The sequence below is a fragment of the Heloderma suspectum genome, chromosome 2 (assembly GCF_057233095.1).
Source record: "Heloderma suspectum isolate Gila_16-S chromosome 2, 16-S_ref, whole genome shotgun sequence".
NCBI classification, from domain to species: Eukaryota; Metazoa; Chordata; class Lepidosauria; order Squamata; family Helodermatidae; genus Heloderma; species Heloderma suspectum.
The window spans coordinates 306,405,904-306,425,398 of NC_139459.1; the positions used below are offsets into that span (position 1 = coordinate 306,405,904).

The 19,495-nt window shown below is 40.9% G+C and overlaps 1 protein-coding gene across 1 annotated transcript in view; it reads left to right on the forward strand.

Annotated features, from left to right (window-relative positions):
- LOC146354929 (uncharacterized) overlaps positions 1–19,495 on the forward strand; it is a 154,078-nt gene that overhangs the window by 75,170 nt on the left and 59,413 nt on the right. Inside the window, exons 18-22 of the mRNA XM_084840190.1 lie at positions 989–1,197; positions 2,149–2,228; positions 3,460–3,534; positions 9,569–9,701; positions 13,370–13,524. Coding sequence (XP_084696316.1) covers positions 989–1,197; positions 2,149–2,228; positions 3,460–3,534; positions 9,569–9,701; positions 13,370–13,524 — 652 coding nt within the window. The remainder of the gene's footprint in view (positions 1–988; positions 1,198–2,148; positions 2,229–3,459; positions 3,535–9,568; positions 9,702–13,369; positions 13,525–19,495) is intronic.

Genomic DNA, 19,495 nt, shown 5'->3' on the forward strand with positions numbered 1-19,495 from the left:
AGGTTTTGGCCATTTCCCAACACAGGATGCTTACAGACGGATGGCTCTTAACACTATCAATCAAAAGGCATTGTACAGCTATTCCATCTTTCCTCTCCCTAACAGATTGTCTGTCATAAGAAAAAAGATGGAAGAAGTGATAGGAAAACATGGGGTTAACAAATGAAAGATAACGATGTCTGGATTCCCTGTAAACTTTTGTGAATAGCGCAGGGTGATTGCACAATAAAATCCTTGTCTGAAAGCAGCCATAGTTAAGTGTGCTTATACACAATGAAATCAGTGTGTGTGTGTGTGTGTGTGTGTGTGTGTAAACAAATAAAATAGTAATTAAGCTGGAAATTATAAGAAAGGCTTTAACATTTTGAGGTATAAAATTGTTGCATAGTATCCAAGAGAAAGTTGTGAGGACTACTGTTTCTTGCTTCAAAATAGAGTTGGTTACATTAATGAAGGATATCTCAGATGTAGCCTATTCTGATGAGAATAGCTCTTAAGTTCTCTCCAGGGCAGGATAGAGGCAGGATATTGGATGATGTAGATTTCCTGTCATGAGAGGGCAAAACCTCAACTTGGACATCCATACAAGGGGCAGTGCCACAGACAATCAGGGCAGTGGAAAAGGCACAGTAATTTAATTTTCGTATTGGAATTGTGTTCACAGAAACGAACTAGGTTTAACTAACTCCTTAACTGTTCACATGGTCTTTGGTTTGTACTTGAGCCTTTATTTTTTTGTTTCATTTCCCAAATGTATGATTTCATTTAATAAAAACAAATAACACCAAAAATATCCTTTAGGAATTTTTATTGGGTTCCTGATCACAAGATGAAACTTGTTGCTAAGCTAAGGTTCAAAGAAAACCTGTATACAATTTGCTTCTTGTTTATCTCAGTGGTATGTGGTTTTGGGGGGTAAGCTTCTGCATAAAAGTGAATTAAATTCTGTTTTATGCCTACTTCCCAAGATGTTTCCTTTATTTTCTAGTTCAGATTCCGTGATAAAGTTATGGGATATTCAGAAGAATTTGGTCGCTGAGATCACTCTTGATAACACTTTAAGCACAGCCTGTTTCCTGAATGGTTCTGGTGATATTTTACTGGCTTTCAAAAGTGATCTTTATATCTTGTCCCACAGTAAGGCACTAGGCCTATTGAAGACTAATATTGATGCAACACCTACAGTCCCAGCAGCAGGTAACCTATATTATAATATCAACTGAATCTCTGCTTTTTGTAAACTTTGGTACCTATGTGATTTGATATTGCCCTTTTTACTTAGAAACACACATATTCAGTGGAACTTACAGGTAAGCATGTATAGGACTGTAGCCTTTATTTGCCAGCTAGTATGACAAATGATCCTGTATACCAAGGTACAGAACTGTTTTCGGGTGGTGGGCTGGATTGCCCCTCCCGGCCCACTGTGGACTGGATGACATCAGGGGGTGTGGCATCACCCCTGTTGTCATATCAGGGTGTCACCCCACCCCCTGGCATCACCTCATTTGTATTTTCTTTGTGTTGGAAGGAGGCATGGAATTGTGCCTCCTCCCAGCACAGAGAAAAGGATCCATATGTGATGTCCTCAGCATAGATGTAGTGTTCTCAGCAATGTAATGTTCTCAGCAAAGAGCCAGCCACTTCGCAAACCACATATCCCATTCTCTCCTCTTTCAAACAAAATTTTCCTTCTATTTTCTGGTCAGCTTTAATTCTAAATTTAGTGCTACATGTTCGCTATGATCAGTGCACTCAGATGTAATAGTAAACCATGGTTAAAGCCATCAAAAGGAAAAGGAATTCATGGTGCATTTCCTGAGGCTGGTTCCCAATTTGCAAACTGTTATTTTCAGGAAGCCTGTGTTATGTCTGCACTGGCTCATCATGGTATCATGTTTGGCAACGTACGAGACCCAGAGATGAACATACCGAGAAAGAGTTCAGCTGTATTTTTTTGCCATTCATTTGAGCCAAACACAGAAAAATATCAGTAACTAATATGTGCATGAAAAGCAAAACAGATCTCTTTGACTGTTGTTTTCAGGGATACAATGCTAACTAAAAATCAAGTGGCTTTTTATCATAATAGTTTCACTGTAATATAGTGTTGTAATGTAAGTACTGCCATCATTCTCTCTTCTCCAGAATCCTATATTTTTGAAAGTCAGCCTCTAGATCAAGAAAAAAATGATGTCTCCGAATCCATTGAGATGGCATCATATCTGGTATGTTCTGTCTTGACTATACATTTTTAACTACATGAGGAAATCAAGGCTGAATAAAGCACTGTATTCTTGGAGACATGAATCATTAAACTGGATTGCATTTAATATCAAGTACAAAGTCTGCCACCCTCTGTTAGATACACTGTAATGCAATAACTTCAAAGGGAATATCTGATTTAAGGATTGCTTTAAAACCTGCACTTGGAATATGGCATTAACAAAAAGCTATCTTCTTCTAGTGATGAGTGAACTTACCCCAGGTGAATTCGTTATTTCCTTGGAAAGTAACGAATTCACCCATGTTCGCTCAGATGAGAATTCTCCTTTAATATGAACCCTTGTTCCATGTATAAGAGTTCTTGTGCGTGTGCAGTATCAAAGTGCATCTTGGGAGTTGTAATTTGGAAATGTGTGGTGCGGCATCACATCATGTGTCAGCACATTATGTACCCCCTTCCTGATTGGTTATTTTAATGTGGCCTGCCTGTGTGGTGTGATGTTTACTCGCCGTCACCAATTGCTGGTATATGGAGGAGAGAAGAAGATGGACCCACAGAGTGCTCCTCCTCCTTGCAGAGCCAGAGATGTGGCAGCACCGATGGAAACAGCAGTGGACACACTGGATCATTCAAAGGGTAAACCAACCAACTTAGCACATGGGCACACATGGCATTGTTTGGATGCAGACTGCACATGATGTAAAGTTCGCAATCAATTCTGAACTTAATAGCAAATTTGGAATACATCAATCCAGGTTTACTACAAAGATAAGCATTATAAAATGTTCATTGGTCGAAACAGGTCGACTACGAAATTTGGCAGCATCACTGTTTTTTTCTGTATGATATGTAGAAGACTTGATTGCCACACTTTATTTAAAGCACAGTTAAAAATAGAGTCAACAATAAGTAATCTTTACAGATTATCACAGGTAATTTATTTAGCAGGTGCTTTAATTTGCTTAACATTTCTGTTGACATTTCTGTTAACCAAATAGTTTTAAATTTTAAATCCCCCTTAATTCCTTGAGGCTGGAATCTTATCCCCACTTACCTGGGAGTAAGCCTCATTAAACTCAGTGGGATTTACTTCAGAGTAGATATGTATAAGATTGCACTATGACTCAAAAATGCTGAAATTCTGTAACACATATTCCTAATAGCTAGAAATTCTTGCATAGTAGTATTATAAAGAAAGTATCATACTATGAATATCTTTACTGTTTTTCTAGGTACCATACAAGGGATATGTCTTCACTGAAGACTTCACATCAGAGTTGCTGGTTTTGCCAAAGAAGAAGGGAAAGGTTAGGTTATATAGGCTCCACAATATAAGGAAGCATGTTCCACACAGTGGATGTGGCCAGAGTCATCTGGTCGGTAGAATGTTGGATTTCACTTGTAAGATTTTGAATTAACATATGAATTTTGTTATGATCACAGACCAATAAAATTTGGTACAAACAGAATAAGTTACAAATAAAGAGTACAGACGAATTTACAAAGGAGCCGAAATAATGTTCTTTCTTTACCATCTAGTTTCTAATTTTGTAGTGGGATAATTCCATAAATGCTACCCTAAGCTGCTTGAAGGACCAGTGGGTTACAAACATGATATATGAATTGGCAAGCTGCTTAGTTCAGAGCACGTACAGACATCCTACCCCAGTATTTGGCAAAATATGGTACAGTCACTTTAAGAAATTTAGCCCAGCACAGAGTAAATCAGGACTTACAGAACTTACAGGACTGGCAGAATGGCAAGGTATTTAGCAGGGTATCAAGACTTGGTCACATTGCCAGACCGATAGTAATACTACCTAATCAAGCAGTGCTAGATTAAGGGTGCAATCCTACGCATGTTTAGACAGAAAAAAGTCCTACAACTCCCAGCATTCCCCAGCCAGCCTGGGGAATGCTGGGAGTTGTAGGACTTTTTTCTATCTAAACTGGTGTAGGATTGCATGCTAAGTGCTCAATGATTAGATCTGGCACAGCAATCAGAACTTAGATATGTATACATCAGATATGCATACATCTCAGACATGGAGTGACTTCCTTCCAGGTATGGTGTAATTATTGATAAGTACACTAGGTGAACAGGAATTTTACTAACCTTAAGCCTCAAAATTTCAGGTCAGCACTATTTTTAATAGATTTCACCCATCCTGAGCTAGCCCTTTTGAGACCCCTGATGGCTTTAGCAACAAGCCATTTCTATCCTTTATCTGGTTGTCCAAAACCAATATTAACTCTGCCCAAACGTTTCTCCTCTCCTCTGTTGTATTGTCTTCCTTAGACCCAGAGCCTTTTGTTCCTTTGTAGTCTTGTTTTTTTATATATATTTTATTTATTTTATCTTTATAAATAAAATAAACAATACCAAAATTACCAACAACCTGATCAGTACTACAATTTCCCAACAATACAATATTCTGATGAGGACACCACAATAACAAAAAGAGAAGGAAAAAGAGAAAAGAAAAAAAAAGGAAAAGGGAGGAGGAAAGGAAGCAAAGAAAAAAGAAGATTCTTTCCCCTTCCCTCCCCCTCTCCTTCCCCTTTAAAGAATTAAGTTTAAACTCCAATACCCCCCGGCCTCCGATGCCATTCTATTTTAAAAACTATATCTATAACCTTAACAATCTTACAGTTTAATAAACAACCTTACATTTCACTATCGTATCATCAGTCTTATATCAAAGAAACAGTTCATTTCCAGAAGCCTATATTAATAATAATAATAATAAAAATAATAATAAATATATAGTGTTATATAATAATAAAACTTAAAATAAACCTTCAACAGTCAGTAACATCTTTTATACTGGATATATTGTCTATTTTGAAATAAAAAATATAATATAATCATTTATCTTCTGAGCTAGCCTGAATCATGTACACTAAACAGTTAACAAAGCTTGTTTAATTATTCCAGTTCATGGGGTTGTAACAGAAATCTCACGCATTTTTACGTTCAGCCATGCCTCTGCCATTTCATGATTTAGAAACTTCTTCATCCGACCTTCAGACACAATACAAAGTGTAGCAGGATATTTTAAGTAATATTGTAAGTTGATTTGTTTTGCCATATTTTTTGCTTTGATAAATTGCCTTCTTTTATTCACCAGCTCTTTGATGTAGTCTGGAAATAACATAACTTTATCTTGTTTCCAGGAAATGCTTCCACCCTCTCTTGCCAAACACAGGATATAATTCTTTGTGGAGACTTTTGCAAATTGGACTATGATTGTATAGTCAGTCCCTTTCGCATTTGGCACACGAAATGCCTGCTCAATATCAAGAAAATAATCAGATGGGATAGGGAGTATCTCATGCAAAAGTTTATCCACAAAAATAGGCAATTTTACATCATTAGACAGATTTTTAATCCCAATAATACATACATTGGATCTTCTCGTGAAGGCCTCCAGTTGAGAAATTCTATCAGAGGCATATTTAAAACAAATTTGTGTCGTAGTTTCATTTCCTGCCACTTGGTCTTCTAGCTCATTAGTTTTCGTCTCCATTTTTTGCCATGACACATTAATTAAATGTACAGCTCCTTGCAAGGCGGTGATGGAATTTTGGATTAAATCCAACCTTTTGGCTTGCTCCGTAAATTGCTAAGACAAAGTCTTTATCAGAGTAACTAATTTCCCTATATCTTCTGTTTTCGAAACTTTTGACACGGGGCGTGGGGGGAGTTGATGCCAGTAACTTACTTCTCCTCGGCGCAGACATGTTTCTCTCAAACAGATCTTGCAGGTCCTCAGATGTTCTCAAATACTGTTAACATTTCTTAAATCATCCCTCAGAAGTTGTTGACATTTCTTAAAGCATATATTATTATGGAACATGTCAGCCCTGTTTTCTCCTATGAAATAGGAGTCTCAGGGATGTACGAAAGTCACTTACCTTTTCATGGATTGTGTTCGTGGGGGGGGAGGTGCTCTGTCCCTCCCCCCGAAATCCTCAACGGGGGGGAGGCTATCTGGTCCTCCCCCCCCCCGGAATCCTGCCCGGCCGGCTCTGCTCCACAGCGGCTCCGCAGAGCAGCCGGCCAGCCAGGGCCGTCTGCAGCCGGATTTCCGGCTGCGAACTGGCTGGTGTGGACGCAAATGGCAGCCGCCGTAGCGGCCATTTGCATCCAGCCAGGCAGCCGTGATAGGCTACGTAAGAATTTATGTAGCCTATCACGGCTAACCCCCCCCCCGCCAAAAAAACAGCAGACGGAAATGGCAGTGGCTACGGCGGCCGCCATTTGCATTCCCTATTTTTCGCCATTCTAGCCTACGTAAATATTTACGTAGGCAATTACGGTGGAAAAAAGGGAACCGCAAATAGCGTAGTGGGCGCTATTTGTGTTTCTTTCTTTTCGCCGTAAAAGCCTACGTAAATATTTACGTAGGATAAAACGGCGGGGAAAAAAGAACGCAAATAGCGCCCACTACGCTATTTGTGGTTCCCTTTTTTTTCGCCATAATTGCCTACGTAAATATTCACGTAGGCTATAACGGCGAAAAATAGGGAATGCAAATGGCGGCCGCTGTAGCCGCCACCATTTGCGTACGCTGGTTTTTGGGGGCGGGGGGTTAGCCGTGATAGGCTACATAAATTCTTACGTAGCCTATCACGGCTGCAAAGACTCCAATGGCGGCCGCAGCAGCCCGGCCGCAGTTGGCCAGGAGACCAGCCACCGCCAAATCCGCTGCATCCGCCCCAGGTAAGTGCCGTCCCGGGGGATTCCGTGGGGGGTGGGGTGGGGGGGCATAGGCCATTCCACCACGGATTCCGTGGTGTAATCTGTAATCTGTGGTGTAATCTGTAATCTGTAATCTGATTACAGATCTGTAATCTGTAATCTGTGGCGGAATTCTCTGCCATCCCTAGTCTCAGTACAGCTTTTTGCATTGGTAAAGCTCTAGAGAGATAATCCTGCAATCCAGACCCCCACTATCTCGAGGGGGGTACTTTTCTCCAAAATGTTATCCAGATGATGCCTTGCCCCCCTTTTAATTCCAGGGGGGAATGAAAAAGTTTTTCAACCTTTTAAAAAGCTGTTTGAGAAAGTTCCCACGGAGAGCCCGTGGGAAGCTACCAGCACAACATTGGTTCCAACCGGAAGTTCCCCTTTGTAGTCTTGTTTAAACCCTATAAAACCGTGGACTTCAGATCTACAGTGTTCCAGGCTGCACTGCGTCAAAGGACCACTTTGCTGCTGAAATCTCTTTGATTATGTGATAAGCCCAGTTAGTCCTGATTATGTCTGTTGGTGGTTGTTGTGTTGAAATCACTCTAAGCCATGGAACCCAAGGTTGTCCAAGCCTCTCCAGACCCCTTTTCTCAGAGCACCCACTCTGGCTGCCTAGGTCCCCACTTTAGATGGAGCAGTGTCATGCTTGCAGCCTCTTTCAAGGCTTTCTTTCCCTGAAACTTCAGAAGTTTCTCTACTTCCCAGTGCCATCTTCAGGAACAATCCATTCAGTCCATCAGGATCACAGGAAAGATACATTTCAACCATATTCTATCATCTGAAGGTCCTTTTTCTACAAACTGTAGCCTCCATGCTGAGTGTGCTTAGTGATTTAGTCTGTTTTTGGAACCAGCTTTTGGTTGGAAGCTTGGACACCTTGGTGCAGCCTTGTTCTGGTCATCCAGTGGGAAAAATTGCACCGAGGCTTCCTTTTTGTGGGATCTCCAGAGAATTTGGCTTGATAGGCAATGTATTCTGAGATCCCATTCTGTGCAACAAACATTAGAAAGATGAAACAAGAAGGGGCAAATAGTGCACAGAACACTGGAAATTGGACTGTTTGTGTTCACTGAATACTTCATAGAATCATAGAATAGTAGGGTTGGAAGGGGCCTACTAGGCCATCGAATCCAACCCCCTGCTCAATGCAGGAATCCAGGTCAGAGCATCCCTGAGAGATGGCTGTCCAGCCTCATCTTGAACGCCTCCAGTGTGGGAGAGCCCACCATTTGTAACCCAAGTCCTGTCCTCCCCTTTTGTCACAGTGAATGAGCAAGGACTAGGCTTGGTGCAGTGCTAGCTATTAAATGCAAGCCTTCATAAGCTCTTTTCTCCTTCCTTCTCTTGCAGTCTCACCCCCAAACCTTCTTCTATGCACGTCCACGGGCTAGTGTTCTGTGCACCACAGCCCTCAGTTTAGCCTTTGAGCTCATTTCCCTACCACTTGAACCCAGTGCATGGATATCTGTGCCATTCTTTTTGCCTTTTCTGCCATTTCCTTTATATGTATAGGTTTGTTTGTGGTATATGAACTAGGGATGCTGGATAAATTCGAGACAGACTAAAATAAGCTCGGATTTCTAATAATCCAACCTGTGTAATCCACTGCAGAGCAACCCCTTCAGGCTGCGAGGAGTCTGTGGGCTTTTGGATGATTTTTTTTTTTACTTTCCCGAAATTTATGCATATAAATTTATAGAAAAATATGTAAGTTTCTGCTGAGGAAACATTAAATGGAATGGGAGACAATACACTAAATGTTGCGTGCTAAGGCAAATTATGTAAATACGTATGTAAATACTTAATAATTATTTGCATATTTTTCCGCATGATGAAAAAAAATATTTGCATCCGTTTGTGAGCGGACAATGGAACAAAAGGCACCTGACAATCTGTGAAACACAGACGGAGCAGATTTTACACAGTCCGTACATCCCTAATATGAACTAAGTCCATTCTAGAATTCATATGGCACCTATTGCCAACCAGCTAATTTCCATAAGCAATTACTGTGTATATGTTTTTATTCTTCTGTGTTCAGTAAAATTCCCCTATTTTTCAAGAGACTTCTGTGTGTGTGCATCCTTGGGTCGCCTCTGCTGAGGTGCACTATGACCAAAGTTCAAAGGTCCCTTAGACTGCTGGATCTCTGAACTTTTGTGCATGTGTCTGAAGAGGACATTCGGTAACCAGATATAAGGTTTCATTATTTAATAGGCATATTAATCTGAAGTTTTTATTGTTCAGTTGATGCAGGCCAACTTTAATTGACCGGGCTGAGCACGTTGATTCAGTTTTTTTAATGCTATCTTGCTAGAGTGTTGTTATTGTAGGAAGTTTAAAAAAGAAAATACTAAACAGCCTTTTTTCTAATGATTGATAATGTATCATTTAATAAACACATTTTATTACACAGTTCCTTGAGTATCTCAAAAAAGTACCTACATCAAGATTTAAGTTTTCTGTAACTTTATTTTTTAATGTAACTTTAATTAATTAGTTAAAAAGCAAATAATTAGACAACTAATATTCTCTTAGTTTACAACACTAAATATACACTTACTCTTTTTTTTCTTAACAACCAGCAACCCTGGAGATTACCACTTGCTCCCTCAAAGGTCTACTGCTCTCCCTGTACCTCAGAAGCATCTCTGAAGATGTTTGATTTCCTGCTGCAACCTGGAAACCCCAGTGTAGAGGAACAAGATAAAGCTAAAAGTAATGGTTTTAAGGAATATTTAATTAAACAAATCTGATATTATATTAATAAATTAATATTATATAATTATAATATATACATATTTAATAGTTATATATTAATTATATAATATTAATAATTATGTTAATAAATTAATATTATATAAATGTGAGCAAATTGTCAATTGGTTTGAATGGCTAGATTTTTATCTTTGGGCATGCCCTCTCCTCCATCCCTAGTAGACCTATTCCAAACCGATACAGCTGTGCTTCTTGCATGGCCTGGGCTGTCTCGTAATGGCTGGCTGGCTGCTCCATGCCACACTAGAAGCCCAGTGTGACTGAGAGAAGCTGGGAACTGGCTTATCAATAACTAGATTATTGCCTGTAACATTTCTTGGGTCAGGAAGGGAAGGGAAAGCCGCTTCTGCCTTGCATCTTGATTGCTCCTGCCCATTTCCATTCTTCTCTCATTCTCTCTCATGCCCCCCTGCCTGCATCTTCTCCCCACTTTCCAGGTTTTTCAACACGAACATCATTTCCCATTCCATTGACACAACATCCTCATTGCTGTTAGCTTCCCCAGCACTTCTGAGCACAGTTGAAGAAGGGGCAATTATATGGCCAAAAGGGGATTAGCCTCCTCCCATCAGAAATTGAGTACTGTGTATGCATGTCACAGCCTCATTCTGCTTTGCACAAGCCCAGAGGGGGCAGATACAACAAAAGCCACTGCTTTTGAAAACCAGTGAGATAAGACACCATTCAAGCCAAGAAATTCCATTTCTGGAGATTTCTCAGTGGGCATAGACAGTGGGCATAGGCTTAACTACTGCTGCCATCCTGCATGGACAATCTTGGGCTTCACTTAGTCCAGAATGGGGGAGGGGAAGAGTGAATGTATATGTGGATTCAGGGGAGGCACAACACCAATTTGATTTGAGACAAAGGGAATGGTTTAGGCTGCTTAAAGGGGAAATAGCATTTTATCATAACTGAGGGGGATTATGGTGGCTGCAGGAGCAGAAAAGGGTGCTGTTTTCCCAAGTTATTTTGTTCTTTGCTGGGTAGAGCTAATGTTGTTTCTTCTAGGATGTTTCCATGTTTGTTACATAACTGAAAGGAGAGGAAGAGTTAGAAGTAGCAAATGTTAAAAAGGTTTGGCTTGGTAGGGGAAATTGTCACAATTTACTTGGCATGGGGTAGAAACACCCACACACGCAACGTTTTGTTGCAGATACTTCTTGTATTTGACTATTCCATATACCATGTATGAGGTCTATATTGTTTAGAGAACACCATTACCTTAGTTCTACTATAATGAATCACTGGGCAGTTTTTATTCAGAATTATAAAGTATCCAGAAAATGGCTACATCAGTCTTCTTATACCCACTTTTGTCTGGGATAGAAGAACAGCATTGTCTAAGTACAGTAAAATAGAAATAGTTTCTGTAGCCAATTTTGGGGCATGATAGACTGAAGATGTTAAGAACTCAACAGTGTCATTAACATATGAATGAAACAGAACAGGTGTTAGAATACAGCCTTGTTTAACCTCTTTGTAGATGGCACAAGATCAGTAAGATGTCCACTTTCAGACAAGTATTATTGTATAGGCTTTTAATTAAGGAAATACATATTGTGTGTGGCAGTTCATAGCTAGTCCCTTTAGGGCAGGACAGGTGGGTGGGGAAACAAATTCAGACACAGACTTGGATAGGTTAAATAATTGGCCACAATTTTATTGGTTCAGCTTGGAATAGAGTTGGCAGGGGCATAGGAGATGGATCCATTAATCAGACTTCCCGCCTGCAGTCCGATCCCATCAACCTGGCTCACCTAGGGATGCTGGAGAAATTCAACACGGATTAAAATGAGCTCGGATTTCTAAGAATCCGACCTGCAGAATCTACTGTGGAGCACCCCCCTCAGGCCATGTGGAGTCCATGGACTTTCAGATGAATTTTTTACTTTCCCAAAATTTACGCATCCATAGAAAAATACGTACGTTTCTGCTGAGGAAACATTGAATGGAATGGGGGACAATACACTAAATGTTACGTACTGAGGTAGATTATGTAAATACTTACGTAAATATTTATGTAACTATTTGCGTATTTTTCCTCAAAAAATATTCGCATCCATCTGTGGGCGGACAACGGAACGAAATGCGCCTGACAATCCATGAAACACAGACAGAGTGGATTTTACACAGTCCATACAACCCTAAGCTCACCTGCCACGTGCCTCATTGGGGGAGTAGGAGTCAGAGGCACACCCCACGGTGCAGACCGTAGAAGTGAGTCCCTTTCTGCCTCCCTGGGGTGTCTGGATTGCAGCCCCACGCTGAGCTGGGTCTTAATGCCCCCCCATCACCCCATTGTCCTTTAAGGGGACCCCATCTTGAAGGGTAATATGGGGCATCCATTCCTGTTCCCCTTGTCAGTGGATCCAGCCCAGTGCCTTCCACACCTACAAAGTTGTGACTTAGAATTGAAAGTTTTATAACCAACTTTACAGTTATACTTGTCAAGCCAAACAAATCCATATATCACCAAGTTAATGTTCTTGCAGTGGGGAAGGTGAAAACCCTACATCATGGTGCCAATCTGTATGCAGGTTAAACTTCTTCCCAGCCTTGTTAACTGGCGACTAAGCGTAATCCATGGCAAGAGATGAGCTACCCTGGAGTAGGTAGGTGCGGAAGTTGGCAACAGCAATCCCAAAGCCACGTGGGCAGCCCCACTCTTAGCGGCCTCTGGCATACTAGAAGGAGGGAAGTTTTCCTGCTGGTCTGCCAACAAAGCCTTCTTCCCACCTAGCCCATTTAAGCCCTGATTGGCTCCTGCCTCCCACATGGATGCACACTTGGTGCTGCTGCTGCGGCTTAGCTGCCCCCTCCCCGCCTTCCCTTCGGCACTGCACACCACAACATTGCTCCCCAGGTAAGCCAGGCACTGCATTTTTATCTATAGTTCAAGAAGGTAGTTTTTCCCAAAGTCTTAAGTAAGTGATTGATCAAGTACTGCATATATAGCACCTCCTGATTTTTTGACATATTTAAGATGGTTTTCAATAAATCAATGATCTACCTGGCCTGAACCCCGCTTATTCCTCTGCCAAAATAACTTCCTTTTTTATATCATCAGTTAGTTTCATACTTTGCTGGCATCACCCTAGCACCTTATCTATTTCTTTTGTTCTGGGAAAGGCTTCATGGGCAGGATGCTTATAGCAGCTAGCAGCAAAAGTATCCTGTCATTGATACATTAGGCTTCATGCCTGTTTTGGAATAAAGTTCATTGACCTGTGTGACTTCCACTGTGACTTAATTAAAGGAGTTGCCCTGGTAAAGCTTGGCAACTCTGGATACATGCAAATACCTATCAGAAAAAGATGTATCAGGATGGATACTACATCTGCAACTCAAAGAAATTGGTCTTGGCAAAGAAATAGGCTAGAGATTAAAGAGTTACTCCTGTTGGAAGCGGGAATGCAGAAGAGGAATCAAATGAATGTAAAACACTTTGCTGAACATTTGCTTTGCATAAGAAGCATACTGTCTCACTTTGATGTAGTAAAGCCTGCCTTGCCCTAGCCACAGATTTCCTTGATTCATCATGTGATGAATCATAGGGAGCACTAGTGAAAGATCTGATTGAAATTATCACTGTTTTCTTCCCTCAGTGTCTGAAAGAATGATTGTGACAGATGATATGAAGTATGTGCCTGGGCCAAAATCTGCAGCACCTCCAGACCAGGAACTACCTTTCTTTGGAATTTCTCCCTGTTTGTCTCTAATCCATGAACAGCCTGGGACACAAATACAACCCAAAGAGCAGGTTTGTATGATAACTTGTATGGTTAAATTGAACATATTATCAGAGCAGTCTCTTGCTGAGTGGAAAAAATAGCAGATTTGTGTCTTAATTTATTGGCTGTACAGCCATTGGATGTGTGCTCAGAAGACTATTGGACTAACGTTTTGGTTTAAAAAAACACAAAACACTTTCATGCTGATTTGAAGCAGAATCCATGGCAATCCTCCATATAATTCTTGTTATAGGTGAAGAAAATAGGCTTGTACATGTTTAAGAGCCATAGTGTCAAGGGGCACTTCAACTTTTCATCCATGGTTAACAGAGCATTTTTTCTAACGCAGCTAGGATTGTTGCTGTCGGCAGACGCAGCTCCACCATTAGGCAAAGTGAACTAGTTTGCTCAAGTAGCACATTATATGACCAGCAACAACATGGTTCCCCCTCTCTCCATCTTGTGTAATCCCATTCCGCCAAAGTCAGTGATCCAGCCTCTTGCTCCAACCTGCATACGCCGTGCAAAATGCTTTGGCTGTTAGGAGAAGGAGGAATAAGGCAGAAGCAGCAAGCAGCAAGTTCCTTTGCAGCTGGGATTCTGGTGGCTACACATGCTGCACACTACTAGAAAGTCTGTGTTTGGTGAGCCTTTCCACCACCCACCCACCCACCCTTTTGGGGAGGCTTTGTTCAGTGAGGTTTGTTCCTATTACTTTCCCTTCTCATTACTTTCTGCCTATTTGCCTCTTTATTACCCTCCTGGTCCTTGTTCCTGTTTTTGGCTCCTCCATTATGGGTGTTTCTACATTAAGCAAAACCCACATCCTTTCCAGAGCTTCCTGCTTTTGGTTTCTTTGTGGGATTAGGACGGGCTTTTTTACACGGCAACCTCATGGTCTGAACATTGTAGGAAGAAAGCGAGACTATAAAGCACATGGTCTTCGATGTCTATAATAATGCCCAGAGTTTGGGAAACAAACAACGAACTTGAACTCTTAATACGGGAGGGAAATTATGACTTGATAGGTGTAACTGAAACTTGGTGGGATGACTCCCATGACTGGAATACAGCAGCCGAAGGATATAACTTGTTCAGAAAGAACAGAAGGAACAGAAAGGGAGGTGGGGTTGCACTATATGTTAAAAATACATATCTCTGCACAGAAATACAGGAGGGTGAGCTTTGTAGCCCCATCGAGAGCCTCTGGGTTAAAATAAATGGAGCAAAGAATAAAAGGAACCTGGTGGTCGGAGTCTACTACCAGCCACCCAATCAAGGAGAAGTCGAGGATGAAACTTTTGAAAAGCAAATAGTCAATGTGTCAAGGAAGCATGATGTAATAGTAATGGGGGACTTCAATTTCCCCGATATTTGTTGGGAGACAAATATGTTAAAAAATACATATCTCTGCACAGAAATACAGGAGGGTGAGCTTTGTAGCCCCATCGAGAGCCTCTGGGTTAAAATAAATGGAGCAAAGAATAAAAGGAACCTGATGGTCGGAGTCTACTACCAGCCACCCAATCAAGGAGAAGTCGAGGATGAAACTTTTGAAAAGCAAATAGCCAATGTGTCAAGGAAGCATGATGTAATAGTAATGGGGGACTTCAATTTCCCCGATATTTGTTGGGAGACAAATTCTGCAAAACATGGCCCCTCCAAGAAATGCCTGACTCGTGTTGCTGACAACTTCCTCCTACAGAAAATGGAGTAAGTAACTAGAGGATTGGCTATCCTTGACTTGATCCTAACCAAAAGACGTGACTTAGTGGATAAAGTAGCAGTTACAGGAACTCTGGGGGAAAGTGACCACTTTATACTTGAGTTCGTGGTTCTAAAAGAAGCAAAAACAGTGTAGCCAAACGTGTACCCTGGATTTTAGGAAAGCCAATTTTAATAAACTCAGATAAGTAAGGGCCCATGGCTAGCGACTCTAATGAGAAAAGGAGCCCAAGATGGGTGTGAGTTTTTTAAAAAGGAAATTCTCAAGGCACAATTACAAACAATTCCAACAAGAAAAAAGGTGGAAGACAACAGAAAAAGCCAATGTGGCTTCACAAAAAGCTTAGAGGTGACCTGAAAACAAAAAAGCACACATATAGGAAGTGTAAGGAAGGACAAGCTACAAAGGAAGATTACAGGCAGGTAGCACAGAATTGCAGGGATGGCGTCAGGAAGGCTAAAGCTGAGAACGAGTTGAGGTTAGCAAGGGATGCTAAAAGCAACAAAAAGGCTTCCTTCAGCTTCATGCATAGTAAAAGACAGAGGAAAGAAATGGTGGTTCAGCTAATAAATAAGGATGGCAAAATGATAACAGATGACAAAGGATTTACTTGGATTCCTGCATTGAGCAGGGTTGGACTCAATGGTCTTGTTGGCCCCTTCCAACCCTACTGTTCTATGAAAGAAAAGGCAGAAGTGCTCCATTCCTACTTTGGCTCAGTCTTCTCCTGAAAGAGGGTCTATGACCCCCTGACAAAGATGAAGTACAGGCTGAAGGGGCAGGATTGCAGCTTGAGATCAATAGGCATATGGTCAAGGAACACCTAATTACTTTGAATGAGTTCAGATCTCCAGGGCCAGATGAACTATATCCTAGAGTAATAAAGGAACTGGCAGAAGAACTCTCAGAACCACTGTCTATTATCTTTGAGCAATCATGGAGGACAGGTGAAGTGTCAGATGACTGGAGGAGGGCTAATGTTGTCCCTATCTTCAAAAAGAGCAAAAGTTAACCTAGGAACTACAGATCAGTCAGTCTGACATCAATCCCTGGGAAAATTCAGTAGCCGATTATAAAGCAATCCATCTGTAAGCACCTTGAAAACAATGGAGAGATTACTCGAAGCCAACATGGATTTGTCAAGAACAAATCCTGCCAGATGAATCTTATCTCATTTTTTGATAAGTAACCTCCCTTGTGGACTATGAAAATGCTCAGGACATAATATAACTCGACTTCAGCAAAGCTTTTGACAAAGTGCCCCATGATATCCTGATGAGCAAACTAGCTCAAAGTGGGCTAGATGAAGCAACGGTCCGGTGGATCCACAGTTGGCTACAGAAAAGGACTCAAAGAGTGCTTATCAATGGGGGTCTTCTCAGACTGAGGAGAGGTAACGAGCAGTACCGCAGGGCTCAGTCCTGGGCCCAGAGCTCCTTAACATTTTTATTAATGACTTAGATGAGGAGGTGCAGGGAATGCTTATCAAATTTGCAGATGACACTGGGCGGGATAGTTCACACCTTGGAAGACAGAAACAAAATTCAACATGATCTTGATAGGCTGGAGTGCTGGGCAGAAAACAACAGAATGACATTTAATAGGGATAAATGCCAAGTTCTGCACTTAGGGAAAGGAAACCAAATGCACAATTACAAGATGGGGGATACGTGGCTCAACAACACGACAAGTGAGAAGGATCTTGGAATTGTTGTCGATCACAAGCTGAATATGAGCCAACAATGTGATATGGCTGCAAAAAAGGCAAATGCTATTTTGGGCTGCATTAATAGAAGTATAGCTTCCATATTCAGAGGAGGGCAACGAAGATGATCAGGGGACTAGAAACAAAGCCCTGTGAAGAGAGACTGAAAGAACTGGGCATGTTTAGCCTTGAGAAGGACTTGAAAGGCTGTCACAGAGAGGAAGGCCAGGATCTCTTCTCAATCATCCCAGAGTGCAGGGCATGGAATAATGGGCTCAAGTGACAGGAAGCCAGATTCCGGCTGAACGTCAGGAAAAACTTCCTGACTGTTAGAGCAGTACGATAATGGAGCCAACTGCCTAGCGGGGTAGTGGGTTCTCCCATGCTGGAGGCATTCAAGATGAAGCTAGACAGCCATCTGTCAGGGATGCTTTGACTTAGATTCCTGCATTAAGCAGGAGGGTGGACTCAGTGGTCTTATAGGCCCCATCCAACCCTATGATTGTATAAACTGAGGGAGTGCCTTCTTCCCTCCCTCGCATGTGTGCAAAGGAGGGGAGGGGGTCGTGTTTTCATAGCTTAACTTCTGCTGTACTGTTTTTTCAGCTCCCAGGAAACCTCTGACTTACTTCTTTTTTTTTAATATATTTTTATTTATTTTATCTTTATAAATGAAATATACAATACCAAACATACCAACAACCTGATCAATACTAGAATTTCCCATTTATACAATATTCTAATGAGGACACCATAATAACAAAAAGAGAAGGAAAAAGGGGGGGGGAGGAAAAAAACAAAGGGAGGAAGAAAGGAGGTGAAGAAAAAGGAAGACGATTCTTTCCCCTTCCCCCCTCCCTCCCCCTTAAAGAATTAAATTTAAACTCCAATACCCCCAGCCTCTGATGCCATTCTGTTTTACAAACTATGTCTATAACCTTAACAATTTTACAGTTTAATAAACAACCTTACATTTCAATATCATATCATCAATCTTATATCCAAGAAACAGGTCTACAGTTCATTCCCAGTAGCCTAGATGATGTTGATGATTAATAATAATAATAGGAATATAGTGTTATATAATAATAACACTTAAAATAAACCTTCAACAGTCAGTAATATATTTTATATTTTATACTAAATATATAAGTACACATTGTACCCTCAAACAATTAATTTAAATACAGCATACCATATCTATTTTGAAATAAAAAATATAAAGAAAAGCAAGAAAAAACAAAAGATGAAAGAGAATAAACAAATATATATATATATATATATATATATATATATATATATATATAATCGTTTATCTTCTGAGCTAGCCTGGATCATGTAGAACTGTTAACACAAACAGTTAACAAAGCTTGTTTAAAGATTCCAGTTCATGGGGTTGTAACAGAAATCTCATGCATTTTTACAGTCAGCCATGCCTCTGCCATTTCATGATTTAGAAACTTCTTCATCCGACCTTCAGACACAATACAAAGTGTAACAGGATATTTTAAGTAATACTGTAAGTTCATTTGTTTTGCCATATTTTTTGCTTTGATAAATTGCCTTCTTTTATTCACCAGCTCTTTGATGTAGTCTGGAAATAACGTAACTTTATCTTGTTTCCAGGAAATGCTTCCACCCTCTCTTGCCAAACACAGGATATAATTCTTTGTGGAGACTTTTGCAAATTGGACTATGATTGTATAGTCAGTCCCTTTCGCATTTGGCACACGAAATGCCTGCTCAATATTAAGTAAATAATCAGATGGGATAGGGAGTAACTCATGCAAAAGTTTATCCACAAAAATAGGCAATTTTACATCATTAGACAGATTTTTAATCCCAGTAATACATACATTGGATCTTCTCGTGAAGGCCTCCAGTTGAGAAATTCTGTCAGAGGTATTTTTAAAACAAATTTGTGTCGAAGTTTCATTCTCTGCTACTCGATCTTCTAGCTTGTTAATTCTTGTCTCCATTTTTTGCCATGACACATTAATTAAATCGACGGCTTCTTGCAAGGCGGTGATGGAATTTTGGATTAAATCCAACCTGAGGTGTGGGCTGAGGTGCCATCAATATGCGGATGACACCCAGCTCTACCTCTCTTTCTCATCAAAACCAGGTGAGGCAGTGGCTGTTCTGAACCAGTGCCTGGGCACGGTAATGGACTGGATGAGTGCTAATAAACTGAAACTCAATCCAGACAAGACGGAGGTACTGTTAGTGGGTGGTTCGTCTGCCCGGCTAGGTGATATTCAACCTGTTCTGGAGGGGGTTGCACTCCCCCTAAAGGATCAGGTTCGTAGTTTGGGGGTGCTCTTGGATCCAGAACTGTCACTTGAGGCACAGGTGAACTCAGTGGCACGGACCACTTTTTATCAGCTTAGGCTGGTATACCAACTACGCCCTTATCTGGACAGAGATAGCCTAGCTACAGTTATCCATGCTCTGATAACTTCTCGTCTGGATTACTGCAATGCGTTATACGTGGGACTGCCTTTGAAAACGGTCCGGAAACTTCAGCTGGTCCAAAATAGGGCAGCAAGATTGTTAACAGGGACTGGCC